We start from the raw sequence: 26,421 nt of genomic DNA on the forward strand, positions 1-26,421 counted from the left end.
TTATTACGTCACTATTTCTCATTGGCATTACGTCATATATTTTCTTGTCACAATAATAATTTGTACGTATACAAACTTCATGAAACACGTTTTGGGTTAAGAAGGTGGAAAGGAATGCAATAAAAAATCTGATATATGTTTCTTCCGTTGGTTCTGACAGCTTTTGTTTTTTGTTTTTTATGTTTTTGGAAGGTTTAACAGCCAGCTGTCTCTGAAAAGAATAGCTCGGTACTTTGCATTATTTAGTCACGGGCCAGCCATTCACGTTTGCATTATTAGTGGCGGGCCATTTACCTTTGCATAGAAAGGCGCAACGGTCAGCTGTCTCTGAAGTGTTAAAAATATATCTGTCCAAAGACAAAATAGGTTCAAGACAACGACTACATTCATTGCCTGAATTTATAGACAAAAAATAATGATTTGCTCGGCTCTACGAGGGGACTCTGAGGCCTCGCCTGCTATTGCAAACATCATTACAGCATCTACAACAGATTCGCCAGGCTGCATTTCGACATACAAGACGAGTTGGAAATAAAGCAGTACGTGGACTAGCTGAATATGGTCAATGTATTAATGATTTTATCATATGGATGGAGGAAACTCCACATATGATATATTCTGAGGTTATGTCAGATGTAAACCAGTTTTGAGAATTAGGAATGAAATGATTTTACTGGTTTCTGATCAAAAAATTAAAAAAAAAAAAAAAAAAAAAAAAAAAGTTTTTTTAACGGGTACCCCACGGTGCCCGTTAAACACCCATTTTTCTAAAAAAAAAATTATATCTTTTTTTTTTAATTTATGTTATTTTTTTATTTTACAGGTATTATTTTAAGATATTTTTTATTTTTTCTGACAAATATTTTTTGTTTTTTTTTCTGTCCTTAACCACCGCCAAGCTGTGCTGGTTAACATTCTCCAAAAATAATGGCCAGAGACCAACATTGATTAACGGATGAATAACTGTTACCGTACTAAATGAGTTAGATGCGCAAAAATCAACAAAGCTCAAAGCTTTAAAACAATGAAGGTGCAAAACTAAGAGGAAGAGTTTCAGAGAGAGAGAGAGCTTTTTGTGATGGTGAAGAAAATGCTTCATTGAATAAATTGATTACAAACACACTGTTTATATATCAGGTTAGAAAGCGGAAATAAGGAAAGAACAACTGATTTATAAAACTAACTTCCCACTAACAAGGAACTAATCAACTAAGGACACGTGTTACTAACCACTAACTACACTGCTAATTAAACACAGACTATTCTTCTCAAATACAGTAAAAAATAAAAAAAAATTAAATACAGACTAAACGACAACTAGTTTTTGCACAACTTATACTTTACGACTTGTAACATAAGACATTAGAAGCCTATGTTGATTTCCAGTATTGCAGTCTGTCTGTGCTTGATCTCAATAACCTCTCCAATGCAGCTTCATATATTTCAACATTGGGCTAATCCCATAAATGCACACAGGGATTAGCAGCCAACAGATACAAAGACTACATTTTTTGCATTATGACCACTTTTTAAAAGTGGTGATTTTGGGCAGAAAAAGCGGTAATTTTAGCTTTGCAATTTGGGTTTGACTAAGGGAGGTGATTTTGGGCAGATTTATCCCCTACTGTTGCTACCAATTCAGAAGCAACATACGTTAAATAAGTCAAGAGCATTCCTAAGATACATGGATCATTTTCTAAAATATAAGAATGAATTAAACAATCCTGAGGTAATCCATATTAACACTAGGATGATGCAATAGATGCAATTGCCAGCTGAACCATAAATACAATTGCCTAAGGTCTCCAAATAAAAGAAGACCCCATTTGAAAAAAAAATATATATATATATATATATGTGTGTGTGCGCGCTTGTAATATTTAGTTATATATTTTAATTAAAAAAATATTTTAACTATTTTATTAGTCAGTAAAATGTATTAAAACAGTTCCATTGTATCATAAAATTAAATAGGAAAAAAAACAAAAATAGAAAAATCTAAACTAACAAAATTAAATTTTAAAAGACAAATTTAGTAACTCATTTTGAAAATATATTAAAATCAAAATTTATATTAGACAAATTTATTAATAATACAACATAATTATCTGGACAAATCTCTCATCTTTCTATCTCTTTGCCTCTTTATCCATATCCTTTCTTTATATTGATTTTTGATCTTTTTATATAAGTTCAGTTATTCATTTTAAGTTATGTTTTTTAATCTACTTGATTGATAGGATAAAGACAACACGCTGAGTCTTGTTTCTTGTTCTTTTTCTATAAGTTCAGTCAATCATTTTAAGTTATATTTTTAAAACTACTTGATTGACAGGACAAGGACAACACGTTGAGTTTATTCTTAGACTTGCACAGTCTGCTCACACCCCCATAGCATTGTTGTCAGTGCACGGGTATAATACACACTGCACAAAGCTTGATAAAACGACAGGACTTAACACTGCACAGTTGTTGAGTATATAATATTTTATAGGGATTTGTTATCAAGCGCCGGTCTGGTACTTGTTAAAGTGAAAAAAGACAAAAAAAAAAAAAAAAACTGGTCAAAACGTCAAAATGAACACCCTGTAGTACTAACAAAAGAAAGAAAAAGTTGAAAATTTGACATAAAGGTAAAGTAAAGACATAAAATTTTGTCCGAAAAAATAAAAAATATTATTGTTAACAGACATTTTACTGTACCTGTTAACACACCTTATATGTAATATAAAAAGGTAAATAACAATTTTAGGTCCCACCAACACGGCTACAAACTCCCTCACCCATCCCCTTCCCCAAAGAGAAAAGAAAAAAACTTCCCCATTCACCCACACGGGCCAATCCAATACATACCCACTCAAATTAATATATATATTTTTAGTGCAAAATTTTACTTTATTGGTTATTATTAATTATTATATCAATTAATAATTTGATGTACATTCTATCAACTTATTTATATTAATTTATTAAATTATGAAATAAATAAAAAATAAATTTTAAATAAAAATAAAAAAACTAATTAATATTATTTAATTACTAATTAAATATATAAAAGATTATACACACAATTTTCGCCTAATGCCTCTTATTAAGTTATTGAGTCCGTTATGCAATAATGTTAGAGAAACCCAGATCAGAGGCAAAAGTGATGGTTCGGACAGCAGCTATTGCTTCCGCATCATATTGAAATATTTTCTTGCAGACATAGTAGCGTTACGTACGAAATTAAGGCCAGTTGTAATAATAGACATACGAAAGATGCCTGAACTGCAGGAACGACTATTTGCGTTGGTTTTACTCAATACTCTTTGGTGTTGTTTACCGCCACTGTTTCAAATTTTATTGATAAATTTGTAATTCTCTCTCAAATAATCATCGGTTTCAGAACTATCTTTTTTTGCTCGGCTTTACGAGGGGACTCTGAGGCCTCACCTGCTATTGCAAACATCGCTGCAGGCACTTTACAGCATCTACAACATATTCGCCAGGCTGCATTTCGACATACAAGAAGAGTTGGAAATAAAGCAGCATATGGACTAGCTAAATATGGTCAATGTATTAATGATTTTGTCACAAGGATGGAGGAAACTCCACATATGATATATTCTGAGGTTATGTCAGATGTAAACCAGCTTTGAGAATTAGAAATGAAATGATTTCACTGGTTTCTGATCAAAAAATAAAAAAAATAATGGCCAGAGACCAACAATGATTAATGGATGAATAACTGTTACCGTAGTAAATGAGTTAGATGCGCAAAATCAACAAAGCTCAAAGCTTTAACAATGGAGGTGCAAAACTAAGAGGAAGAGTTTCACAGAGAGAGAGAGAGCTTTTTGTGATGGTGAAGAAAATGCTTCATTGAATAAATTGATTACAAACACACTGTTTATATGACAGGTTAGAAAGCGGAAATAAGGAAAGAACAACTGAGTTATAAAACTAACTTCCAACTAACAAGGACTAATCAACTAAGGACACGTGTTACTAACCACTAACTGCACTGCTAATTAAGTACAGACTATTCTTCTCAAATAAAAAAAATTAAATACAGACTAAACGACAACTAGTTTATGCACAACTTATACTTTACAACTTGTAACATAAGAGCATTCGAAGCCTGTGTTGATTTCCAGTATTGCAGTCTGTCTGTGCGTGATCTCAATAACCTCTCCAATGCAGCTTCATATATTTCAACATTGGGCTAATCCCATAAATGCACACTGGGATTAGCAGCCATCAGCTACAAAGACTCAACTAAAAAAAAAAAAAAAAAAAAAACATCACTCCATATTGTGACAACTCGAGTACTTTTAAATCTATATCTTAGTCTCATCAATACTGGCAAAATCAACGGAAAGTTCTTGGCCAACACCCCACCGATATTCAGCCATAACCTTTTAAATGCTATTTGTTGCAAGGTTCGTCCATCCCAAGCGTGGTAGACAAAGAAAGCTGATCACTACGAGTTTTCAGTCTAACACCATTTATTTTCATATTTAAATTCACACTTTATTTAAATGTTAAATCTGAATGAGGATTTAAAATCTTCATTGACTTTATATAGAAGTACCAAAATCTAATCAATAGGTTTATAGTGTGGATTTAGATTTGAGAATAGTACGAAAAAAAATTTCTTGTATTGCATTTATGAAAGCATTCGCATTAATTTGTCTACATTTTTTTGTCTATCTATATTATTAATAACATGATTCTCTATTTGAGTTTTAAAATTTTGCTTACAAAAATATCATTAAACAAATTCTTAAACTCTCTAGAATACCTTTATCTTTTAGTTATATAATTTTAAATTAAAAAAAAATAAATAGATTAAAAGAGTAATTTACTATTTTTTACAAAAGTTCCTAAGTTTTAGGCTTTTTTATTTCTCCTCTCCAATTTGAATTACCACCTTTTATTTTAAATTCAAATTTTCAAACATTTATCAACTCTCATGTAGAGAAAGATCCTAAAAATTATGACATTATCTTTATCTCACTTTTAAACATTATTCCACATTACCTTATCTCTTTCTTAAATTTATAAATTAAAAAAATTAAAAAAAAAAAATCTTGGTTATATTATACATTTTTTTAGACAAATAACTAATTAGGAAAAAAAGAAACTTACGTAGAGAAAGATCCTAAAAATTGTGACACTATCTCAATCTTACTTTTAAACATTATGCCATTAAACCCAAAATAAAAAATAAAAAAGAGTCTTCTCAAAGGCGCAAAGCGCGTGTGATGAGGCAAATTTTAGTTATTCAACTTATTTTTTATATTTTACATATATACTTTACAAAAACACCAATATCAGATTATCTATTATATATTGTCTTTTATTTAAATAATATTTTACTCACTTTTTATTATTATTTCACACCTGTCCACCTAACACACACTCTCTCTATTTTCTCTAAACATCCTCTTTGCAATTTGGTTTGATTATGGGCGGTGTCCTGGTTGGTATGTGATCCCAGATAATAGTTTGATTGAAAGTGTTTGAATTACTGTTTTTAATTTAGGATATTTAGGGTCTGTTTTGGCTACCAAGTTCAAACAACAATTTTCATATTTTAAACAATATTACACATATTTTCATATAATTTTTCATTTACACGTATTTCAAAAAACTCTAAACAACAATTTTCAAATTATTCTGTCAAACACCCCTTAAACACCGTAATTTGAGAACTACCCGTTTTTAATTTTTAAGTATCATTCTAAATAACATTGTTGTAAATATATTAAAAATTGTGGGACTAAGATGATTTGACCAAACACTATTAAGTGGGGGACTCTTCTCTTTCTCTTTCTCTTTCTTCCCCTGTTCCTTTTCCCCTCTTTCCTTTTTCTTTCACACCTACAACCATACAGGTCTCTCTCTTCTTTGTATCTTGTGGGAAGCACTTTGTTATGAGCATCACCTTTAAATCCTTAGATTTTAAGATGATAACAAAGGGCCCTGTATGATATTATGAACCTAAAGAGTGAGAACCATGAAAATGATTGTGGTGGGATAGATCGTGGAGTCTTATCAGAAATCATAATAATCCGATATTTTAAAGTAAATTACAATCACACACTATCAATGATGCATGTTGCAATTTCCCTTGGAGTTTAGAATTTTTGTACAAATTTCACAAAACCCTTCTCATAATATCGATAGATCCAAATGTGAAATCTATTTAAAAAGAAAAGAAAGAGTATGGAGATATCACAAACCTTATGGAAAGGAAATCAACGAAATGGAATGTATTTAAGTAAGAGAAATAAATGAAATGGAATTGACTAATCTTATTTGGATATTTTTAAATAAAAAATGAAAAAGAATGCAAATGAATGGAATGTACGTAACCTTATTTAAGAGTAACATAAAGGGAAATGAGTGGAATTATTTTATGACAATATTACTATTAGACCCTATTTTAAAATAAATGGTTGAATATATAAGGGTATTTCGAAAGTTTTAGTAAAAAAATTCATTAAATCTAATTTCATTCTTACAAATTTCTCACAATTTCGGGGGAATGAAAATTTAAGATTTTAAGGAAATAGAGAAGAATGTGTATTCATTCTTATCCATTTCATTCTCTACCACTTAAACTCTCAAACAAGAGAATAGACTTTCCATTCCCTCTATTAAAACTTTCAAATAGGTGAGAAAATTTCTCTCACATCAAATAAAATATTAACAATTCTATTGAATATGTCAAATGACAACTCACTTTAAAAAAAAAAAATAAAAAAAAAAACACATACACAAATCAATCGCACAATTATATATATTTTTTCACTTTTAGAAAAAATGTTATTAGAAATATAGTACCAACTACATTTTTTGCATTATGACCACATTTTAAAGCGGTGATTTTGGGTAGAAAAAGCGGTAATTTTGGGTTTGCAATTTGGGTTTGACTAAGGGAGGTGATTTTGGGCGGATTTATCCCTTACTGTTGCTACCAGTTCAGAAGCAACATACGTTAAATAAGTCAAGAGAATTCCTAAGATACATGGATCATTTTCTAAAAAATATGAATGAATTAAACAATCCTGAGTAAGTCCATATTAACACAAGAATGATGCAATAGATGCAATTGCCGACTGAACCATAAATGCAATTGTCTAAGACCTCCAAATAAAAGAATGCCCCATTTGAAAAAAAAAAAAATATATATATATATATATATATATATTGTAGGGACACGATTTTTAACGACCCAAGGCTGACGTTGGGCTCGTGTGTAAAGGGCCCGAACAATATGATTTGTAAAGAGTGGGTTTGGAAAGGCCTGCCTTTAGGCGCTGGGTTTCGGTTTGGTCCTGGTTTCGTGAACGATCATACAAAGATGAGTTTGGACTGTATAGCTGAGCCTTGCATCAGTGTAGTTTGGAAGGTTTGACTCCTCGGAATTAGTCCGAGGAGCATCACATTCTCACCATTCCTCCTTCTCCCCCTTTCTTTTCCCGGGGCCTCTCCCTTTTATACTAATATTCGATTTTCCTTCTTCTTCTACGCGTCAGTTTCTCCTTGTTTGGGGCAGTTACTCGTCCTATCAATCTTCACGTCAGAATGGTTGGGAAAAGCTAGATAGTATAGTATGGGGTATGGGCTTGTCAGGTGCTGGGCTCCACGTTATGGTGTTGGCAGCTTTCTAGCTTGTAATGCTCTTGTACTGAGTTTGTCCTTTTCTTCAGGCGTTTTTATGAGGTGTTGAGCGTGAGATTGTCCTCAGCCACATCCTTCGGCCTTCAAGGAGCTTTCATCGCGCGTCCTCGGTAGTAGAGCTCCTCGGCTTGGGCTTTGAGCCATTAATGTGAAGTGGGCCGGGATTCCAAATTTCAGGCCCCACAATAGCCCCTCGAAATCCTGCTTCCCGACTTTTTAGTTGGGAATGAGGGTTTTGGTGATGCTGAGCCCACCTCGTGACTTGTTCAAGTTCCGTGCCTCATTGCTTCTTGTGTCCTTCCATTTGCATGGGAGATGTGCCGAATTAAGAGGCACTACTTTATTCTTCATCCGCGCAGTGCCCTTTGTCATTTCAGTCTTCGAGACGCGCCTTCACGAGGACCTTTAAATCTTGTGGTGGTGGATAGCGTTGGAAATTGTGCCAGAGCTGCCTTGTCTGCAGCGTGTCTTGGGAATCTGCTCAAATTAAATTAAATGACACCTCCTTACCCTTTATATAAGTCGGGCAGGTGGTTGTTCGCCTGGCACATAAACCCTTCTGCTCTCTTCAGAATCATAACCCTTTGTCCCTAACCAGTTCCCACCTCCAGTGTCATCTTCCCTTAGTGCCACATGTTTGAGGCTTGGGTGGAGGTGGAGGAACTTCACCCGCCGCAGAGGCACCGGACCCTTCCAAGACTTAAAGTGATGTGGTCTGGGCAGGGGAGGCACAAATTCAAGGTGTCCTCCCGCTTGGATATGGGGGGAACAGTATCCTCCCCTCTTTCAGTCAAAATCCGAGCAGGTTCTAGTCACACCAGATTTTTGGTGTGTCAGAAGAAAGGTTTTCCGCCATCAGCGCCGTCTGCGATACCGCAGGCGTGGTTCCGTGGAGGCCCATCAACTTCCGGCTCTCTGCACCTTTTCTTCAACGGTGCTGGCCTCAAGTTGGGTTCCCTGCACCTTTTTTTCAGCTCCGCTAGCCCGGAGTCGGGCTCTCTACGCCTTTTCTTCAACGGTGCAGGCCCCGAGTTGGGTTCTTTGGCTGCCTGAGTTATAGGCATGTAAAAGTGTTGAAGAATGGTTTTCCTTGAATAACGTCTTGAAACAGCAGCCAACCTCTCCTCTGTATTACCTCATCGGCTCTCTTTATTCTCTTGTATCTTTCTTTTCGCTTATGTAGTTAGCTTTAATATAAGTTTATTCCAGCTTTTCATTGTACGCTGTACTATTTCTTTGTCTTAATAAAAGAAGAATTTATTTACTTGTTCTGAATATTTTTCTTTTTTCTGCAACAACTACTTTGTGAATGGGTGTGCTCCATGTGTTTCTCTTCAATGATACTTAGAGCAGGAAACCGAGATAACAGCTGAATATTCCGTAATAAGTGCGAGGAGACCGTCCGAGAACGATAAACTCTAAATAATTCATCCGAGGGGGTAACCGAGCAGAAAGGGACTCCGATTATGTTTTTGGTAACATATTGCTATATATTGCATCAATCCCTTTGGTACTAAGGATCTGAGAGCAGACTTGGGAATCTATGCAGTTTAGGAATTAATCCAATTGTTAATGGAGAGTTCTCCTCGGATAGATTCTAAGGTTCATGTAACGTAATTTTTATTTTATGTAGTTAGTTTCCCAAAGACAAATAGTATTGTACAAGACAACGACGACATTCATTGCCTGAATCTATAGAAAAAAATTAATGGTTTGCTTGGCTCTACGAGGGGACTCTGAGGCCTCATCTGCTATTGCAAACATCATTACAGCATCTACAACAGATTCGCAGGCTGCATTTCGACATACAAGAAGAGTTGGAAATAAAGTGGGTTTAGGCTTGAGAAGAAATTGGACATAAGTAGAGATCTCATGCGAGTGGGCGTAGAGTTTTGCCACAAGGCGCATTTTTAAAGATTTTCCTTATTTAGGCTTCTACTGCAACAAAATTTACACTTATATAAAAGTATTAGTTCATTGGATTAATTAGTGGCATAAATGCAATATTAAATATCTATAGTTGTGCATTAATTATTTATATTAAAGGAATTTATATGATATAAATTAACAATTTAGATTTATATAATATAATGACATGTCCTAGCACATTTTAAGAAATTAAATATAAATTGACTTCATTAGATTATAATCGAGAATTAAATTTGTTTAATATAAGTGAAACCCCTCCTTTATACTCTCTTTAAATTCGTATAAGTGTCCAATTGGGAACAATATATTTAATTTTTTGCTAAAAATACAGTAAATAAAATATAAAAGTTAAATAAAATGAATATGTGGCTCTCATGAAACTCGCAAATAATAGGAAAAAAAAAAGTTGGCTTATAAATGCATCCCACCAAATCCCTCCTCCTCCCACCTTAAAAAACATAAAAACAAGGTTCATTAAACCTCTACTCCTCTCTCCTTCCAAACAAATTTCTAGATAAAACCACATCTTTATCACTATTGGTAAACGTTTTTGTGCATAAACATAAATTACAATCTAGTTTATATATAATTTTAAATGTTGTAGACAATGTGCAATGTTATTTCCGTAAGATAATAATGAGAAAATAAATAAATAAATAGATTAATAGACAAAGGAACTTGAGTAGGAAATGTTACGAAAGCCTACCTCAGTTATTGATGAATGGCAGCTGAAAGAACGAAGCTTTTAGTACAACTTAACGATCAACAGCTCATGCGATCTATCATCTTTGTTTCTAAGTTCTCACTTCTCACGGTAATCAAACGAAACCCAAGAGGGTATATATAGAAAAGGCAACAAGCCAACAACTATATCTCATAAATATTACATCACTATTTCTCAGTAACATTACGTCATATATTACGTATATAAACTTCATGAAACACGTTTTAGGTTAAAAAGGTGGAAATGGAATGCTCTTTTCTTGGTCGTTTGGGTAAAGGTTGTCAAGTTCTGAATATTTTTCTTCCGTTGGTTTTGACAGCTTTTGTGTTTTTTTTTTTTTTTTCAATAATTATAAATCACAATTTTTGCTATAAAATTTACCGTAAATATTTTATTTGATAAATTGAGATTAGTTATTTATTACATTTTTTTTAACTAAATAATTTTTCTCTACCGATCATAGTTAGCTAAGTGAGGGTTTGGATATACGTTTGCGTTTAAAGTTTGCATTTTCTGACCTTTTTTTTTTTCTCAATGCGTGAATAGTAACATCACATGGGTTTATTGTGCAAAGACAAAATTTACTGTTTATGTTCATGTGTCTCACAGCACTATTCATACATTAAAAAATTATTTTACTATAATATTTTCAGTTTTCAGTTTGCAATTTCAACAAAAATAAGTTATATCTAAACGGACTCTCAATAAAAAAAAAAAATTGCAGTAAAAGTTGTAATACCTATTTTTTTTTTTTTTTTTTTGGTATAAGGTAGAACAGTCAGTTGTCTCTAAAAGAATCTCATATTACATTTATGAATTCTGACTGAAAACAATAGCTCGGTGGTACCTTTGCATTGGGTTATTAGTGGCGGGCCATTCACCTTTGCATATAGAAAGTCACAACGGCCAGCTGTCTCTGAAGCGTAGAAAACATATGTCCAAAGCAAATTTATATCTATACTAGTTAAAGGCAGGTGTCATGCATAGTTTTATCATAAACTTAAATAATATATATTCTATTTGATAAACAATAACGACATAAATAATTATTATACTTAAAAAAATGAATAAATTGTATTAGAAAAATAGATTAAAAAAATAATACATACAAGCAATTAAAAAACTGAAATAAATAATATCATACATATTATACAATACGAAAGCATAGAAAAAATTTCTTTGTAATGCAAGATTTACTTTAGTTATTTCATAATTAACGTTTCAAACATTAAGAACTTTCGAATGGTCCATAATCTTAGCCAATTACTATGACTAATCATAATCTTAGTCAATTTCTTATATATTTTCTCAACAATCAAACTAATATCTTAATAGTAAAAAAATAAATACAAACAAAAATAAAAGTTTGCAACCCGTAACAATTCTCTAATAGAAAAATTAATGATTGATAAAAAAAAAAAATCAAATTGTTATGAACAATTTATATATCATCAAATTTATATGAGGATTTGATGGGAAAAAATTAGAGTAAACAAATACATACTTTCAATGTTGTAGGTAGAAAAAAAGATGAATAGAGAAAAAGAACAATATTGTAGGTATTCATTATGAATTATTTGAGATTTATATACACTTCACATTGAAAAAGTTGATATGAACAAAAAGTCTAATGTTAGTTGAATAGAATTTTATAAAAGACCTTTTTAAAATGTACTATATTGCTATTTTTTTGCAAGTTTCTTTTTACGTGTAGTATTATTTATATATATATATATATATAAATATATATATATATATATATATTTTTTTGCTGTTTTCTTTTAATGTATAGTTATACATGTTTATCTAATAAATCACTAAATGGAAATTCCACAATTATTTAGTATGTGGATTCAACATAATTATTGTGAATTTATTTGTACATTTTTTTTAGTATTTTTATTCTCAATTTAAGATTTTTATCAATTTAAAAATTATAGGAGAAGAAGATAAGAACAAAAAATTATATCTATTTTTTAAAATCTAAATCTAAAATGTGTAGTATTAAGATTTTTAATAAAGGATTAGACGAAGAATTTGGATTGTAATCAAATTAATATTTTTATCAACTTAGAAATTATAGAAGAAGAAAAATTATACCTATTTTTCTTAACATCTTTTTTTTTTTTTTTTTTGCAATTTAGTATACCCACTTGGCGCAACCATGACTTTTAAGCCTAATTTTTATTATATAGTATAGGATATATTTAAAAGTTGAAGCGTAGTATTTATTGTTGCTAAGCTCATGTTGCGCCACATCATCCACCATGTCATTAGCCATATAATTAATATTTTTCTTATTGATTTTTTATTTTTAAATTTTGTAGACAATATTTATAAGGACTCAATTTGTAACGATCCCAAATTCTTATTGGGTTCGAACGTTAAAGGCCCAAACAATAAATTCGTAGAGAGTGGGCTAAAAGACTGGTCTTGGTGAACGGACAGTCGTTAGTCATGGTGTTCAAGATGATCGCACAGAGATGAACTAAGCCTTTCCAAGAAGACTTTCTCCTCAGCACGGCCTGGGTGGCTCCAGTTCTTGGACTTGGCCCCGTTCACCCCTTCTGGACTGCTTCTTCCTTCTTTTATACTAGCTTTTTCCCCTCCCACAAACGTTCACGTGTAGGTTCATCTTTTTAGGGCTAATACTTGTCCGGATAGGTTTAAAGGTTTAAAGTATAGCATGATAGAGGGATGATGCCAAAACCGATGGATGGATTTATATGAACCCGACGGTTGAATATGTTAGGCCCTACAAACCGTTACGGGTTCTCCACTCATAAACCCCTACATGGAAATAACTTACACACCACATCCAAAGACCCTATTCACGTTCGTATCTTCCCGATATGAAAAGGAAATCCCTAGAATCTCAGAGCCTCAACTCCAAGATCTTCTCTACAAGGAAAGACCTCGCGTTTCAAGGGATCTCGACTAAATCCACCTCACTATATAAGCATCAAACCTCTTCTCCCCCAAGGTACGTAAAATTTCCTAGCTCTCATACTTTGGAGTTCTGGGAGATTCTTCTATTGCTAACTTAACCTTTAGAGGGTCTTTGAGCGGCACCCCACCGGTGCTTTCTGTTGGTTCTTTGTTCTTCAGGTACCCTAATTAGTTCGCATGTGGATGATTAACTCATTGACAATTTTTGTGCATCATTAGCACTGAATTTCAAATAACATATTTTAAACTGTAAAAAAAAAAAAAAAAAAAAAAAAAGAAACGTAATTGTATATTCAATATATGTATGTGTTTTTTTTTTTAAGTGATGATTGTATAGTAAAAGAATACTATTTTATTTAAGGAGAGAGAAAAAGAAAAAAAAAAAAAAAAGAAAGAAGAGAGAATGACAAAGAGGCAGGCTAGTGGGAGAAAGAGAGAGAGAGAAAAAAGTTTGGTTTTGTCAATGGACCCCATGATTTTCATCTTATTTACAAAAAGACCAATCAATAACGTTACTTGAAATTTTTTTTTTTTTTTTTTTTTTTTTTGAGAATCACGTTACTTGAAAATTAAAAACTAGTATGGGTGAGTTTTCAAAGTACATGTTTTAAGTATTCTAATTTGAGAATTGTAACTCAAACACCCAAAATAAAACATCACTACAAACAAGATTTTTTTTTTTTTTTTTTTTTTTGCTTACAATTTTTATTGTTTAAATATTGAAAACTGTTGTTTGAACATCGCTACCAAATAGGCTTTATTTCTTCAATAGCCTTACATCATATCTTTTCCTATCACTGTAATTAATTTGTACATATAAACTTTATGAAGTAGGTTGGGTTAAGAAGTTGCAATAAAAATTAGAATTCTCTTGGTCGTTTGGGTAAAGGTGGTCTAGTTTTGAATCCATCCAATGATATTATGGAAATTTATTAAGTAGTTCGGGAGCATTACTCCCACCTCACACATAAAAAGGTTGGGCTCCATGTTGAGAGGAGGGAGCAATGCTCTGACTACACAATAATTACTCCATGAAAATTGATATCGATCGAGATATTTTTCTACATTTAGTTATGATAGCTTTAGTTTTATTTTTGAGGTATCAAAGCACGATAGTGCAACAACCACCGAAAAGAATAGCTCGTTCCCAGGCAAGTTAAGCTAGGGACACCCTCATTTTCACACATAAACCTTTGAAAGAAACAATTATATTGTATTTGTGAGGTTCAACAACCAACTATCTTTGAAAGAAAATATAATATTGCATTTTTTTTTTTTGGTTAATGGGGAATATTGCATTAACTAGCCATAAAAGGCGAAAATATAATATTGCATTTATTACTGAAAAGAATAGCTCGTTCCCAGGCAAGTTAAGCTAGGGACACCCTCATTTTCACAATTTGTTTATATGTGTATATATATATATATATATATATATATGATCGTGGAAAAAGATGTGTCCTTCCTGGCATTATATTCACCTTTGCATCTATGGAAAGCACAACGGCTAGCTAGCTGTCTCTGGCAAAACTCTCGTACTGCATTTATGATAGAAAAGAATAGCTCTGGCATGAGGGCCTTTGCATATCAATAAAGGTTAAATTACTATTTTGGCTTCACTTTTAATTTATTCCTTATTCTCAGCAAAATATAAGTGAGAAACTATTTTGGTTTTTATATTTTGGAGTTATATTCAATTTGGTTTTTATATTTTAGTAATAGGTAATTTGATTTCTGTTATTTTTAACTTACAATTAATTTAGTTCCTACCATTAAGTCATTAACAGAAAATATTTACGTAACAAACGGTTTGCACTGGCACACATGTGACTAATAAAATAATAAGAAAATATTTAATTGTTATAAAAAAAAGGCCACATAAGCTACTTTAACAATAAAAAATCCATGTCAAAAAAAATTAAAATTAAAATTAAATTTTTGGATGAATGTAAAGAAATTTTTTTTCCCAACTTTCTTGGTAATCAAACAGCGAGACACATAAAAAAAAAAAAAAAAAAATCTTGAACTTTTGTGACCTGCCGATCACCACCTCCATGACCATCTCTCAGTTTGCTTATTTTGATTGGTCCTTCCTCAACAAGATAGGTCTGTAAATCAATTATCTCTTTCCAACCCAAATCCCCAAAAATCAAATCATACAAAACAATAATGGTCTGATCTTTTCTACCCTTTAATCTTCAACCCACACCACAAAATTTCTCAGTTAATTTCTTTCTTCTTTTCTCTTCTTTTTTTTTTTTTTTGTTTTTTTTTTTTGTTTTTTGAGATAAAAGATAGGATTTAATTGATATAACCAACAATATACAACCAAGTATTACCCTGCTCAAACATAGGTAGAACAGGGGGAAAAAAACGCAGCTATTACAGGGACACAAACTTATACTAAGCCTCCTATTTTTGGTTTCTCTCATATGTGCTCTCCCTTTAAGAAATGGAGGTGGGTAGATTGCTTCAGTTTTGTTCTGAAGGTTACGATTAGGAGTGATGAGGTTTGTTGTATGGGTTTCGGCTCAATAGCACCATGAGTGGATCTGGGTTGCGATGGATTTGGGTTGCTGGGTTTGCTTTGGGTTGGGATGGATTTTAGTTTTATGATAAATTTTATATTTGGGTGGTGAGAAAGAAGTAAATAGAGAAGATATAAGGTTTTAATTTTGATGTTGCATTTAAGGTTTTCAGACCCGGACCGTTCATTGAACCGTAAAAGGGAGAGGTTCAAGGTTTTTGAGGTCGAACCGAGGTTGAACCAGGGTCAAACCGTGATGACGTCATAATTAATTTAATAATCAATTAAAGCCTAAATATAGATATTAAATTTATAAAACTAGCAAAATTGACAATATATCGATATATGTGAGGGAAATTTAATGATTTTCAAGCATATATTTAATAATTAAATAAGAAAGTTAATAAAATAAAATAATAACTATGAAAACATTAAAATTTATGATTAATTTTTAAAGTAAATTTGAATATCTTTGAAGGATTTTAATTATAATTTTTTTTTATTCATTGTAAGAGATGAATAATTTAATTAAGTAAAATAAAATTGAAAAAAAAAATTGCAAAGGGGTTGGACCACACAGTTCTCACCGGTTCGTGCGGTCTAACCCCGGTTTTAGCGGTTCACGGAATTAACAAAAAATCCGGTTCTTTAGGCTTAAAAACCGGTTTTTATCCCGGTTCCCGGTTTTCAAGGTCCAACCTCCCAGTCTGGTCCGGTTCTGAAAACTATGGTTGCATTTGATTTGGTATCTCAAAGCTTCAATCATAAAGATTTGATTTCTACCCATTAAAAATTTCTAACAAGTGCAAAGCAACGTTAATTCTTTCTTGAGTAATCCCAGTTCTTACATTCTTATCAAATAATTAAGGTTCCAATCTTTCACAGTGACATGGTTTTTGCAATTTACAACATAAAACCCAAGTCAATGATTTAATGATATGATATGACCATTATTATTATTATTTTTTTATTAGTGTCAAGTGTAAACCATTTGCCGCGTGGACATTTTTCGTTAATGATTTAATGGTAGGATCAAATTGATTGTAAGTTAAAAATAGCAAGGATCAAATTGACTGTTACCAAAATATAGAAACCAAATTAACTGTTACCTTATAATTTCTTAGCAATCATAATGATACCACTTCTTACTAAAATCAGGCCCACTAAATCCCATAAATTGTATAAATTAAAATAAAACCCAAATTTCAGCCCAAGCCCATTCACAAAACAAAGCCCTCAAATTATCAAAGCCTGTAACCCATACCAATGGTTAAAACAATTCTCAGGGTTGAATTAGTTCAAATTTGGATAATGGAACTAATTGGGCCAACATTCAAGTAAAGAGGGACAAGAAGTTTTTCGGTCTATTTTTTGAGCAGCCCATAAGTAAAGAAAATAAGTTAAAAAAAAAAAAAAAAAAGATATGAGCTCGGCTCGTGAGGCCTAGCTGAAAGCTGCTGACATAGTCCCACGTGTAAAGTTATGTTAAAACCTAAAAGGCAAAGAAAGTAGTTCAAGAATTGCTCACTGAAATTGCCATATTGGAGGGGAAAGTCGGCCAAAGTTTGTAATTGAGACAAATTTCAAGTTCAAATCCAAGGCTTCCATCCACTAAAGTCTAACAAGAGGGTTTTGAACACTTGAGAGAATTGCTATTTTAGCACCAAAAACACTAAAAAACTCACTACATCAAAGTTGCTAAATCTAAACAATTTTATCATAGTTTGGCTTATCTTTAGTATTTTTTTAACTGGAATCTTTTTTTATTTTAATGAAAAACTATCACATCACCCATTAACTAAATAAAATGTGTCGATTAAATTTTTCTACTACTTACCATTATGTATTTAAAACAAAATGAGACCTCTAGTTAAAAAAGTACCAGAGGTAAGCCAAACCTTCTCTCTTTCTTCAAACATCTCTCTCTCTTCTTTGGTCGACCTCCCCCTGCACTCTCCCCCCCCCCCCCCCCCCTTCTTTGGCAAGGGCAGTTCAAGCTCATCTTTGTACTTGCTAACGACGCAAGGTTTGGTGGACGACACCCTCACATCATTCTCATTCCAATCATTGTTTCAATTAGCTCTAATGAGGATCTTTGTCTTCCTCAAGCTTCAGTCACTGATGTGGTTTGGGTTTTTGAGATCAAACTTTGATTTTCTCTCTTTTAAGATCTTAAATTTGATGGGTTTTTTAGATCAATTTTTTTTTTTTCTAGATCTATTGTCTTTCTCTTTCTCTTTGGCCGTGTGGTGTTTTATGGCAGTTGTTTTTCTTTTTCTTTTTCTTTTTTCGACTGTTGGTGGTGATGCGATTGTGGGTTTGAGTTTGTGATTTTGGTGATTAGGGATTGTAATTATGGGTGGTGGCGACACCGACAGTGGTTGTCGTGGCTGTGGTGGTGGTTGAGTGGGTTTTATAGCTAGTGGGGTATGGTGGGTGGTGGTGGTTCTTTTTTTGGTGGCTGGCGGCATTTGACAGTAGGAGTGGGTATGGGTGTGGGTTTGCTGGGTTGAGAAGAAATATGTGAGTTTGTTGGTTGGATTACTTCGGAGAAGAGAGAGACACAAATGGGAAAAAAGAAAACAATATAGAGGGACAATAAAAAAGAATATTTAAATGAAGTGGTAAAAAATATATATATATATATATATTATAAAGTAAAGTCTTAAAATAGATAAAGTAGAATTTTAAGATGTTAAAAACTAAATTTATTAGCTCTCTTGCTGTAAATGCTCTAGTTGAGCTATAAGAGTATTTGTATTAATTTGTGCAAAGAGCAAGGATTTGCTACAAACTAAATTGCACACATGTCAAGTAGTCATTTGATGAAAAATTCAATCTTGACAAGGAAGTTTTTATTTAAATATAAGTCTAGACAAGTATCTATTTAAGGTATTGACATGTATGTATTTTTGCAAGAGTTGCTGTAACTTGTTTGCAACAAATCTTTTTCCAATAGTGCCCAACTAACCATAAAATCATTAATCATCCCTATCAACATAGATAAAATTGTGTAAAACCCATCCAAAGCTATGGTAATTATGGAAATTCACATGAGCACTATTTATTTTGTATTTAGTTTTTTATTCTTTCTTTACATATTCTCAAGATAAATAAAAAGAGTAAATAGTAGTGGTTGTGTGTGAGTAAAGATAAACAATTAAATTTTTTTTAGAAAATTTGATATTTTAATTAAATATAGTTTAGAACAGATGCTTTAAAGACTCTTGGATTATACATTTATACCTCCACATTTGGCTAAGCTTTTTACTTTTTCTTTTTTTAATATAAAATAATTTTGAGCAAATTATAACTTATTCATATTTGATTTGACCGAAATTTAAATTGTCTACTTATAATTTAAATTTTGACATTTTACCCATCTAAGGGTAGTTTAGTTAGTTTTCCTTAACCAACCTCTTAAAAACAAGATTTTCAAAAAAAAAAAACTCTTAAAAACATGGCTAAATATATGAATTTATTTCATTTTTATGTTTCTTTCCTCAAAAAATACAAAAAAACATAAAAATACAAAATCAAATAAGATAAAAAAAAAAAAAAAAATTCTATAGGAACCTTGCATTATGGGATTTCAAATCATAGGTAGACAACTTAAATTTTAGTCAAAACTCATGTAAATAAAATATCAAATTTTAACCCACAAGTAAGCAATTTAAATTTCAGCCATACCAAATAGGCTTTAATTTTCCCAATAATTTTTATTATTTTATCTCACAGTTAACGAATAATCAATAGAAAATTACGGGATATCAGTATATCACATGGACTCATAAAGTACTTAAAAAAAAAAAAAAAAAAAAAAAAAAAAAAAAAAAAAAAAAAAAAAACTCTACCATCAATATCTAAAATTAAAATTTAATTGCTTCTCAAAAAAAAAAAAAACGTATTTTTTTGGTAATTTAGAAACCAATTTCACTAAGAAAAATGGCCACTGTAAATTAATCTCGGATTAACATACAAAAATAAAAAATTGCTCGTGATTTGAAGAAAACAAAAATAAAACAAAGTTTGATATCATTGCTCTCAAGAAAACAAAAACGAAAGACAGAATTTTTATTGTTTATTGTGTTCTTAGCTGAGAGAGAGAGAGTAGAGAATGGAGGTAGCAGAATTGGATGAAGCACTCAAAGTGTTGGACTCTTCTCTTTCTCTCATCAAATGGCGCCTCAAATCTCAATCTAAGCGCCGACTTGAAATAGGTCCGTTTTCTATTCACTTCCCTCTTTGTGTTTTTCTTCAAATTCCTCATTACTTTGAAAATTTCTTTTTCGTTCTATTTCACCTAAGACATTCATTTTTCTTAGTTATTATATTGTTTTGCTTTCTGGGTTTTTATTAATCTTGTGTCTTTTCCAAATTTGAGGCTCAATTTCGGTTTTGGGTTTTGATATTATTTGTTTGAATAGTGAAATTCACACCTTATTTTGTTTTAGCTTGAAAAACATGGAACCCCATTTAACCCATATGGCATTTTAGTTGATTCTTACTAAACTATGTTGTGGTGTGACCTTTTTCCTAATAGTTCAAGTTGTTGGAAAAACTCTAGGCTGTGTTTGGTTATTGAATATATTTGTAGTTTCTGCTATCATTTATTGGGAAATGAAATGGAAAATTAATGTGAAAATGTGTGGTTGGTTTCTTAAACATGACTTATGATCCAAAATTTTAGTTTCTTTTCCTTTTTGATGGATGTTATGTGACTTATGTCCCATTAAGGTGAATTGTTATTTGTGATCAAGTCAATATGGTGTGCAGCGAGTCTGCGATGCTATTACGTTTGATACACTGATAATTTTCTTGTGTTAGAAGCTTATGACTCATTTTCTTGTATGCTGTTATTGCTGAAGCATGTAGAACTTGCTCCTTTCCTTACATTTATTTTTCTTGTTTGGTTTTAATTAGAGGGTAAATGCAATTTTGAGTGATTTATTTTTGTGCCGTTTGAATTGTGATTTTGGAATATTTTCTTGCAGACATACAGGCATTATGTACAGGAATGAGGCCGGTTGTAATGATAGACTATGGTGGAAAGATGCCTGAACTGCAGGAACGACTATGTGCACTTATTAAACTTATTCAAAAGGTTTTACTCAATAATTTTTGTTGGTAAATTCTGCCTTGGTGTTGCTAGTTACTGCCACTGCTTTGAATTTCTTCGATTCATTTGTAATTCTTTCTCAATTAATCATCAACTGCAGAACTTACAATTTTTTGTTTGAATATTAGTTTAATTTTATGAGTTATATGCCATTATATCTCAAAGTTCTGTGTTGTAATCTGATGTCTTAGATCTAACATAAACTGATTGTGTTTCCTTGCTTTGGACATCTTTTCATTTGTGCACTCTGAAATCAATTTTGGTGCTGTGCTGAATCAAGAACCAGCATATTGAAGCAGTACTATTTTTATTTGAGTTGTTTGTATGGAGGTACACATATGGGGATGATTTGTCAACATGGAAAGAAGAAAATATGATTTAGAAAAATGTCACACATACAAGACTGGATCCTATCTCAAAGTAAACAATAGTGATCGGAGCCCCCTCAAATTTCTTAACTAGTCAGAACTTAAGGAAAATGGTCCTTTTCTACAGCCACTTACACAGAGGACTCCTGGTGATACCATTTTGCATACTTTCAAATCTTTTTTGTCACTGTTCAGAAGCAAGTGCTGACTCTGCTGAGTCATCTTTCAAACTTTTTTTTCCCTTTTCTATGGATCTCTTGTTCTCAGCTTGCAGTGAAAACTCACTAAATAACATGTAATCATAAATGAGAGCATATAGTATATTCAGGTAATTCTTCAGCGTGTTACACCTGTAACCTATGATATCTGATTGGTGTCATAAGGGATGCTACCTATAAAATCCTTGTTATTAGCTACAAAGATCTTTAAGATGCTAGAGGACAAAAAGGACATTCTCAAGTTTTTCTTTGTTATTTTCCCTTGTCACAGGAGGAAGGGGAATGTGCTTCTTTAAGGAAAATGTGGCAACCAATAAGGATTTGGGGGATAACCCTATGGTTCCTGCATCTCGTGTGGTGCCTGGGTACTGGGGTTTGAACTTAACCCCTCTCTGCGTATCCAAAAAAAAAAAGGGCAGTCAATCAAAAACAAGTTCATACTGCCATTGAGCTTTGGTTCAAATGGCAGGAGTGAGATTGTGGATTCAAAACCCATTGAATGCCTGTATAATTTACCAATAAGAAATGCCTCTTTTAACTCTCTTTCTGCCCCATAAAATTTGTATCAGAATGGAGTCACAGTTCTGGTTGGAAAACTTTTTCTTTAAGCATAACATAGTTCAGATAGGTGGAATTTTGTTAGATGCAATGATCATGTTCTTCTTTCCTTTTATTTAGTAGGAGGATCTTGTTTGTTAATAATTAATATACTTTATTTTGAATATACATATGCAGCAGTCACCCATTTTTGAGCATCTGAAAGTAATGGTTATAGAAGATATGATATATCTAATTCATGTGAAAGGGCTTTCTGAGTATGTTAGGTCAAGCTTGAGCTTAGAAGCACCTCTGCTTTTTGTGGACCTTGAACATGACCCTCCCAAGGTTGGTTCCTGTTGTAGGGTACATGTTTCATAATCTTTACGTTCAATATCAGACATTCTCTCCTTTTCCTCTTTGGTGAAGGCCCTCTTCTCATCTTTGTTACAGATGATAACACAAGCAGAAAATAGCCCAGTAGGAATGCAGCTTATATCAATTCAGAAGTTTTTCTCTACTCTATTTCCTCAAGATGGAATAAAAGATGATCTCTTGTCATGTCACAGGACAGAATCTATGGGTGATGCCACATCTTCTACCCATGAGCTTGTCACTTCTCAGTCTTCTGAATTTATTGATCTTAGTAGCTGCATGCATGATACACTGGTCACTGTGCCAACTTTAAATGGGTAACTTTTTAAACTCACTTTTATAATACATGCATAAATCCTTCTTGTGACGAAGATGGGTGGAACTACATATTTCTAACTCAGCTTCGTACGAATATTTTACAAATGTGTTAAAAATATTTTTACCCACATTGGTTGATCAATTAAATTTTTGGGCTTTGGCCCAAGTAAAAGTTAACTCCAACTCTCAATTTGAATAATATAGTATGTATAAGTGGCATAATTTGATTTGCAGTGGAGAATCAGGAGATTCTTATTGCAAAGAAAAAAAAAATTATGTTATTTTGGAAATCTTTGTGGGCCATCACCTGCCTTGGCATTTATGCACGTGTGATATACATGAATTGTGCAGTGGCCCCTAATCTAGTAATGTCCTCTTGAAAAGAATTGATTTTCCCAGCTTTAGGAAGCAACTGGGTGGGTTTAGTTTCATTGACAGTAGGAATTGCTTGTGATGTTTGGGGAATTCTAAATGTCAAGTGAATCTTCACCAAATTCTTATATAAATTGTACAGACTGTGTTACCTAAACTGCCCAGACAGTTGAATTGCTGGTCCCTTTGTGGTTGAATAGCTAGGAAGCACAGACATGGATATGACACGGAAATACAACAATTTCTGAAAAATTCGGACATGACAGGGATACATATTAATTAATTAATTATTAAAGATGTTTTTATTTATATATATATATTTTATTTGTTAAGCATTAATTTTCATATATTGTTAATCATATATCAATTTAAGGGCTATAATGGATATAATACTATAAAAAAAAAAAAAATCCAAAAACCAAAATACACCCCAGCTGTGTCCCATCATATTTTTAAAAAAAAAGGGGCTGGGACATGATTGCAGCTGTGTCCCAGAGGAGTCCGCTTGTCTCAGAGGTGTTGGACACAGCAGCCCAAATGAGGTGCCCGTGCTTCCTAGTTGAATAGTTAATTTGGCTTGAAAAGTTGGTCTTAATATTGTTGGACTACCCCATACGTGCTGTTATTTTCAAGAATGCTTAAATCGGGCATGAGCCTCAAATACACCATTTAACTTTGCTTTCTACTCATTGGGAGAAGTGTTTGCTTGAATCAAGTGGACATACCTTAAAACATGCTGTTAGTTCACAACATTATATTTTTTCAACTTATCTGTTGGGATGAATGCAAGTTTATATGGAGAGAAGACCTTATGAATCTAGAAATTTAGAAGTTTGGCTCTAACTATTAATCACTCTCTGAAACGTTTCTTTAATTTTCAAAAGGACATGAGAAATATGACAAACAAGCAAGAAGTTAAAGATCGATGGTTCAGGGAAACCTTCATCCCACTGTTTCTGCTTGTAATTTCAACATTTAGGATCATTGGTGTAAGATTTTTTCCTCAGAATTATGTACAAGTTGCTAAAAAATGGATTTCTGTCCAGAATGCAAATCTGGATATCTTGTAAAGGCATAAGAAGTAAATGCATTAACCAGTGGCTGAATTATATTTTACTTCTTTTTTTATTTATTTATTTTTGGTGTGTGTGTGTGTTTTATGTAGCTAAAATTATTTAGTAAAAAAATAATAAATCTTTTTGTAATCAGTAGAAAATTAAAGGCAAACTAAGATATAAGAGATCAAGGGTCTTTTCAAGCAAAATTGCTCTTTTGTTTTTATTCTGAGTTAGTTTCTTGATCTAATATATTATATGCATATGTATTGCTAGTGCAACTTTGTACACTAAAAGTTTTTGTGCTTCTTTAGGTTGAAATAGCTGCATCATTAAATGTCTATGAAGTAATTATCCCTTTCAAATGTTGAGAAAGTGACTGAAATTACTAACACTAGGGAATGTTCCAAAGAATAGACTTATAATAAACTTATTAATTTTCAAAAAACACTTTGTAAGAGCTGTTAGCTAAATTCTTATATCCTCAAAAGATAAACTCATATGATTGTCTTTCTCCTTGAGGATTAATCGTAATATATGCTACATGCTAGTATCATTTCATTGGCGTTTTGGTTAGTTCCATCTTCTTATATAAAGTAACCCTGGTAACTGATTTGCTTCAGATGGCTTCTTGGTTATCCAGTAGTGTACTTGTTCAGCACAGAGCACATTGCCGATGCTATATATAATCTTTCCACCAAGTCTCTTCGTATCTTCAAAATATTAGTCTGCAGGTTTGTTGTTCCCAATTCAAGTCTCATATTTATTACTAAAATAAATAATAAAAAAAACGAGTCTAATATTGTGTCCTGCTGCAACTTGATGGATGATTTCTACTGGTCACAATTAGATAGTTGATGGATTGCATACATATTCTTTTTTTCCTTTCTTTCTTTCTCTTTGGTTAGTCTTGGTACTATTAACATTGCATGCTGCACGGTAAAACAGTTTTTTTTGCAACAATCCCAAAAAATTATCTTAAATTATTTTCAAGGAGTTCACTCTAAGAGAGAAAGTAAAGGTAGTACTTGGGAGTCTAAGTTGGAGAAAATAAATTCCTGGCACCCAAGTTTCTCCCCATGGGGAGAATCGGGCAATGCATCATCACAAAACCAAAAAAAGAGTTCCTGTCAAGTGCATTATTACATCTGCTGTATAATTTTTCTTTATTCCTACAAAACCAAAAAAGTACAGTTTAATTTAATTGAAGGAGACATAAGTTGTGTTGATGTTGAAGTTTAAATTTTTGCAGGAATGCTGCCCACAGTAAAGGATCTCAGCTGGAAGAACTGCTGAGGTAAAAGTCCACTAGATTTTTGCTAATCATTTTAGTTGGTAGAAATCTGATCTAACTAGAATGGAAAATGTCTATGGCTGAAAGGCAAGTTATAGGTTTAGGGAGAGAGAGTAATGTTTAGTTAGTGCATGTATAGTGTAAATATGACTATGATGATAATGATTTGCAGTTCAAACTTTGGGGTTGGTTAATGTTAGGTAGATACATCGAGGTGATAGTTCTTAATGATGATTATGATAGTAATAGCTACTATTATGATGCATTCATAAGCAACACGTTGATCCTTTGGCTTTTCTGTAATTTGTTGGAATAGTTTTTCGGTGCCTTATGATCTAAGCATGGGTGGGAGCAAGGAACAATGGGCAGAGGCATTTCTGGCTCATATGCAGGAAAAGTGGGAAAGATGTAGGCCAGCTTGGAGTTCTTTGCAGATGGAGGTTAGTGAATGCTATCCACAAGCCATTGTTTTGTAATAAAATACCCTACCCTGCACTCCTTCCAACATCCCTAAAGTTCAAATAAAGAAGGGAATCCGATTTAGAATGTAATTTATGAAATACTAAATGACCATGTAAAAATCAATCTTGCTTCAAGTATTGATTTTTTTGGTGGAGGGGCTAACATGATATTAAGAAATTTGAGTTTTATAGCATTTGATTTGTCAATTTTCTTTGAAGTGTACATCTTTATCCATTTTTTTTTCACCATCATTTCATTTATGAGAAGGGCTTCAATTTTCTAAGAAGACCTATTCATTTGATCCGAGACATTATGGAACAAGTTTCAATGTTAGACTATGTATGTACACACTTTTTCACAACTGATTGAAGTAGCTCATCAGTGGGTGACAAGTCTAATACCACTTTCACATGGACTCGCTGACAACTTTTATTTTCACTGATCACAACTTACCACCTTAATTCTAGAAGATTATCGACCAAGTTTTCATGTAGCACCTT

At 32.4% G+C, this 26,421-nt stretch overlaps 1 protein-coding gene across 9 annotated transcripts in view; it reads left to right on the plus strand.

The window, feature by feature from the left end:
• Window positions 1–26,127, plus strand: part of LOC126701766 (uncharacterized) — a 72,773-nt gene extending 46,646 nt beyond the window's left edge. For 3 of the 9 annotated variants that reach the window (XM_050400122.1, XM_050400119.1, XM_050400125.1), the window contains 3 exons: window positions 24,789–24,899; window positions 25,418–25,462; window positions 25,776–26,127. In XM_050400122.1, coding sequence (XP_050256079.1) covers window positions 24,789–24,899; window positions 25,418–25,462; window positions 25,776–25,935 — 316 coding nt within the window. In that variant the 3' untranslated portion in view covers window positions 25,936–26,127. Of the gene's footprint in view, window positions 1–19,777; window positions 20,024–20,797; window positions 20,908–22,243; window positions 22,394–22,498; window positions 22,738–24,788; window positions 24,900–25,417; window positions 25,463–25,775 lie in introns of those variants that run through there. The other 6 variants (XM_050400120.1, XM_050400116.1, XM_050400123.1 and 3 more) reach the window with 6 other exon arrangements.
• Window positions 26,128–26,421: the final 294 nt, after the last annotated feature.

Source organism: Quercus robur, chromosome 10 (assembly GCF_932294415.1).
Source record: "Quercus robur chromosome 10, dhQueRobu3.1, whole genome shotgun sequence".
NCBI lineage: Eukaryota > Viridiplantae > Streptophyta > Magnoliopsida > Fagales > Fagaceae > Quercus > Quercus robur.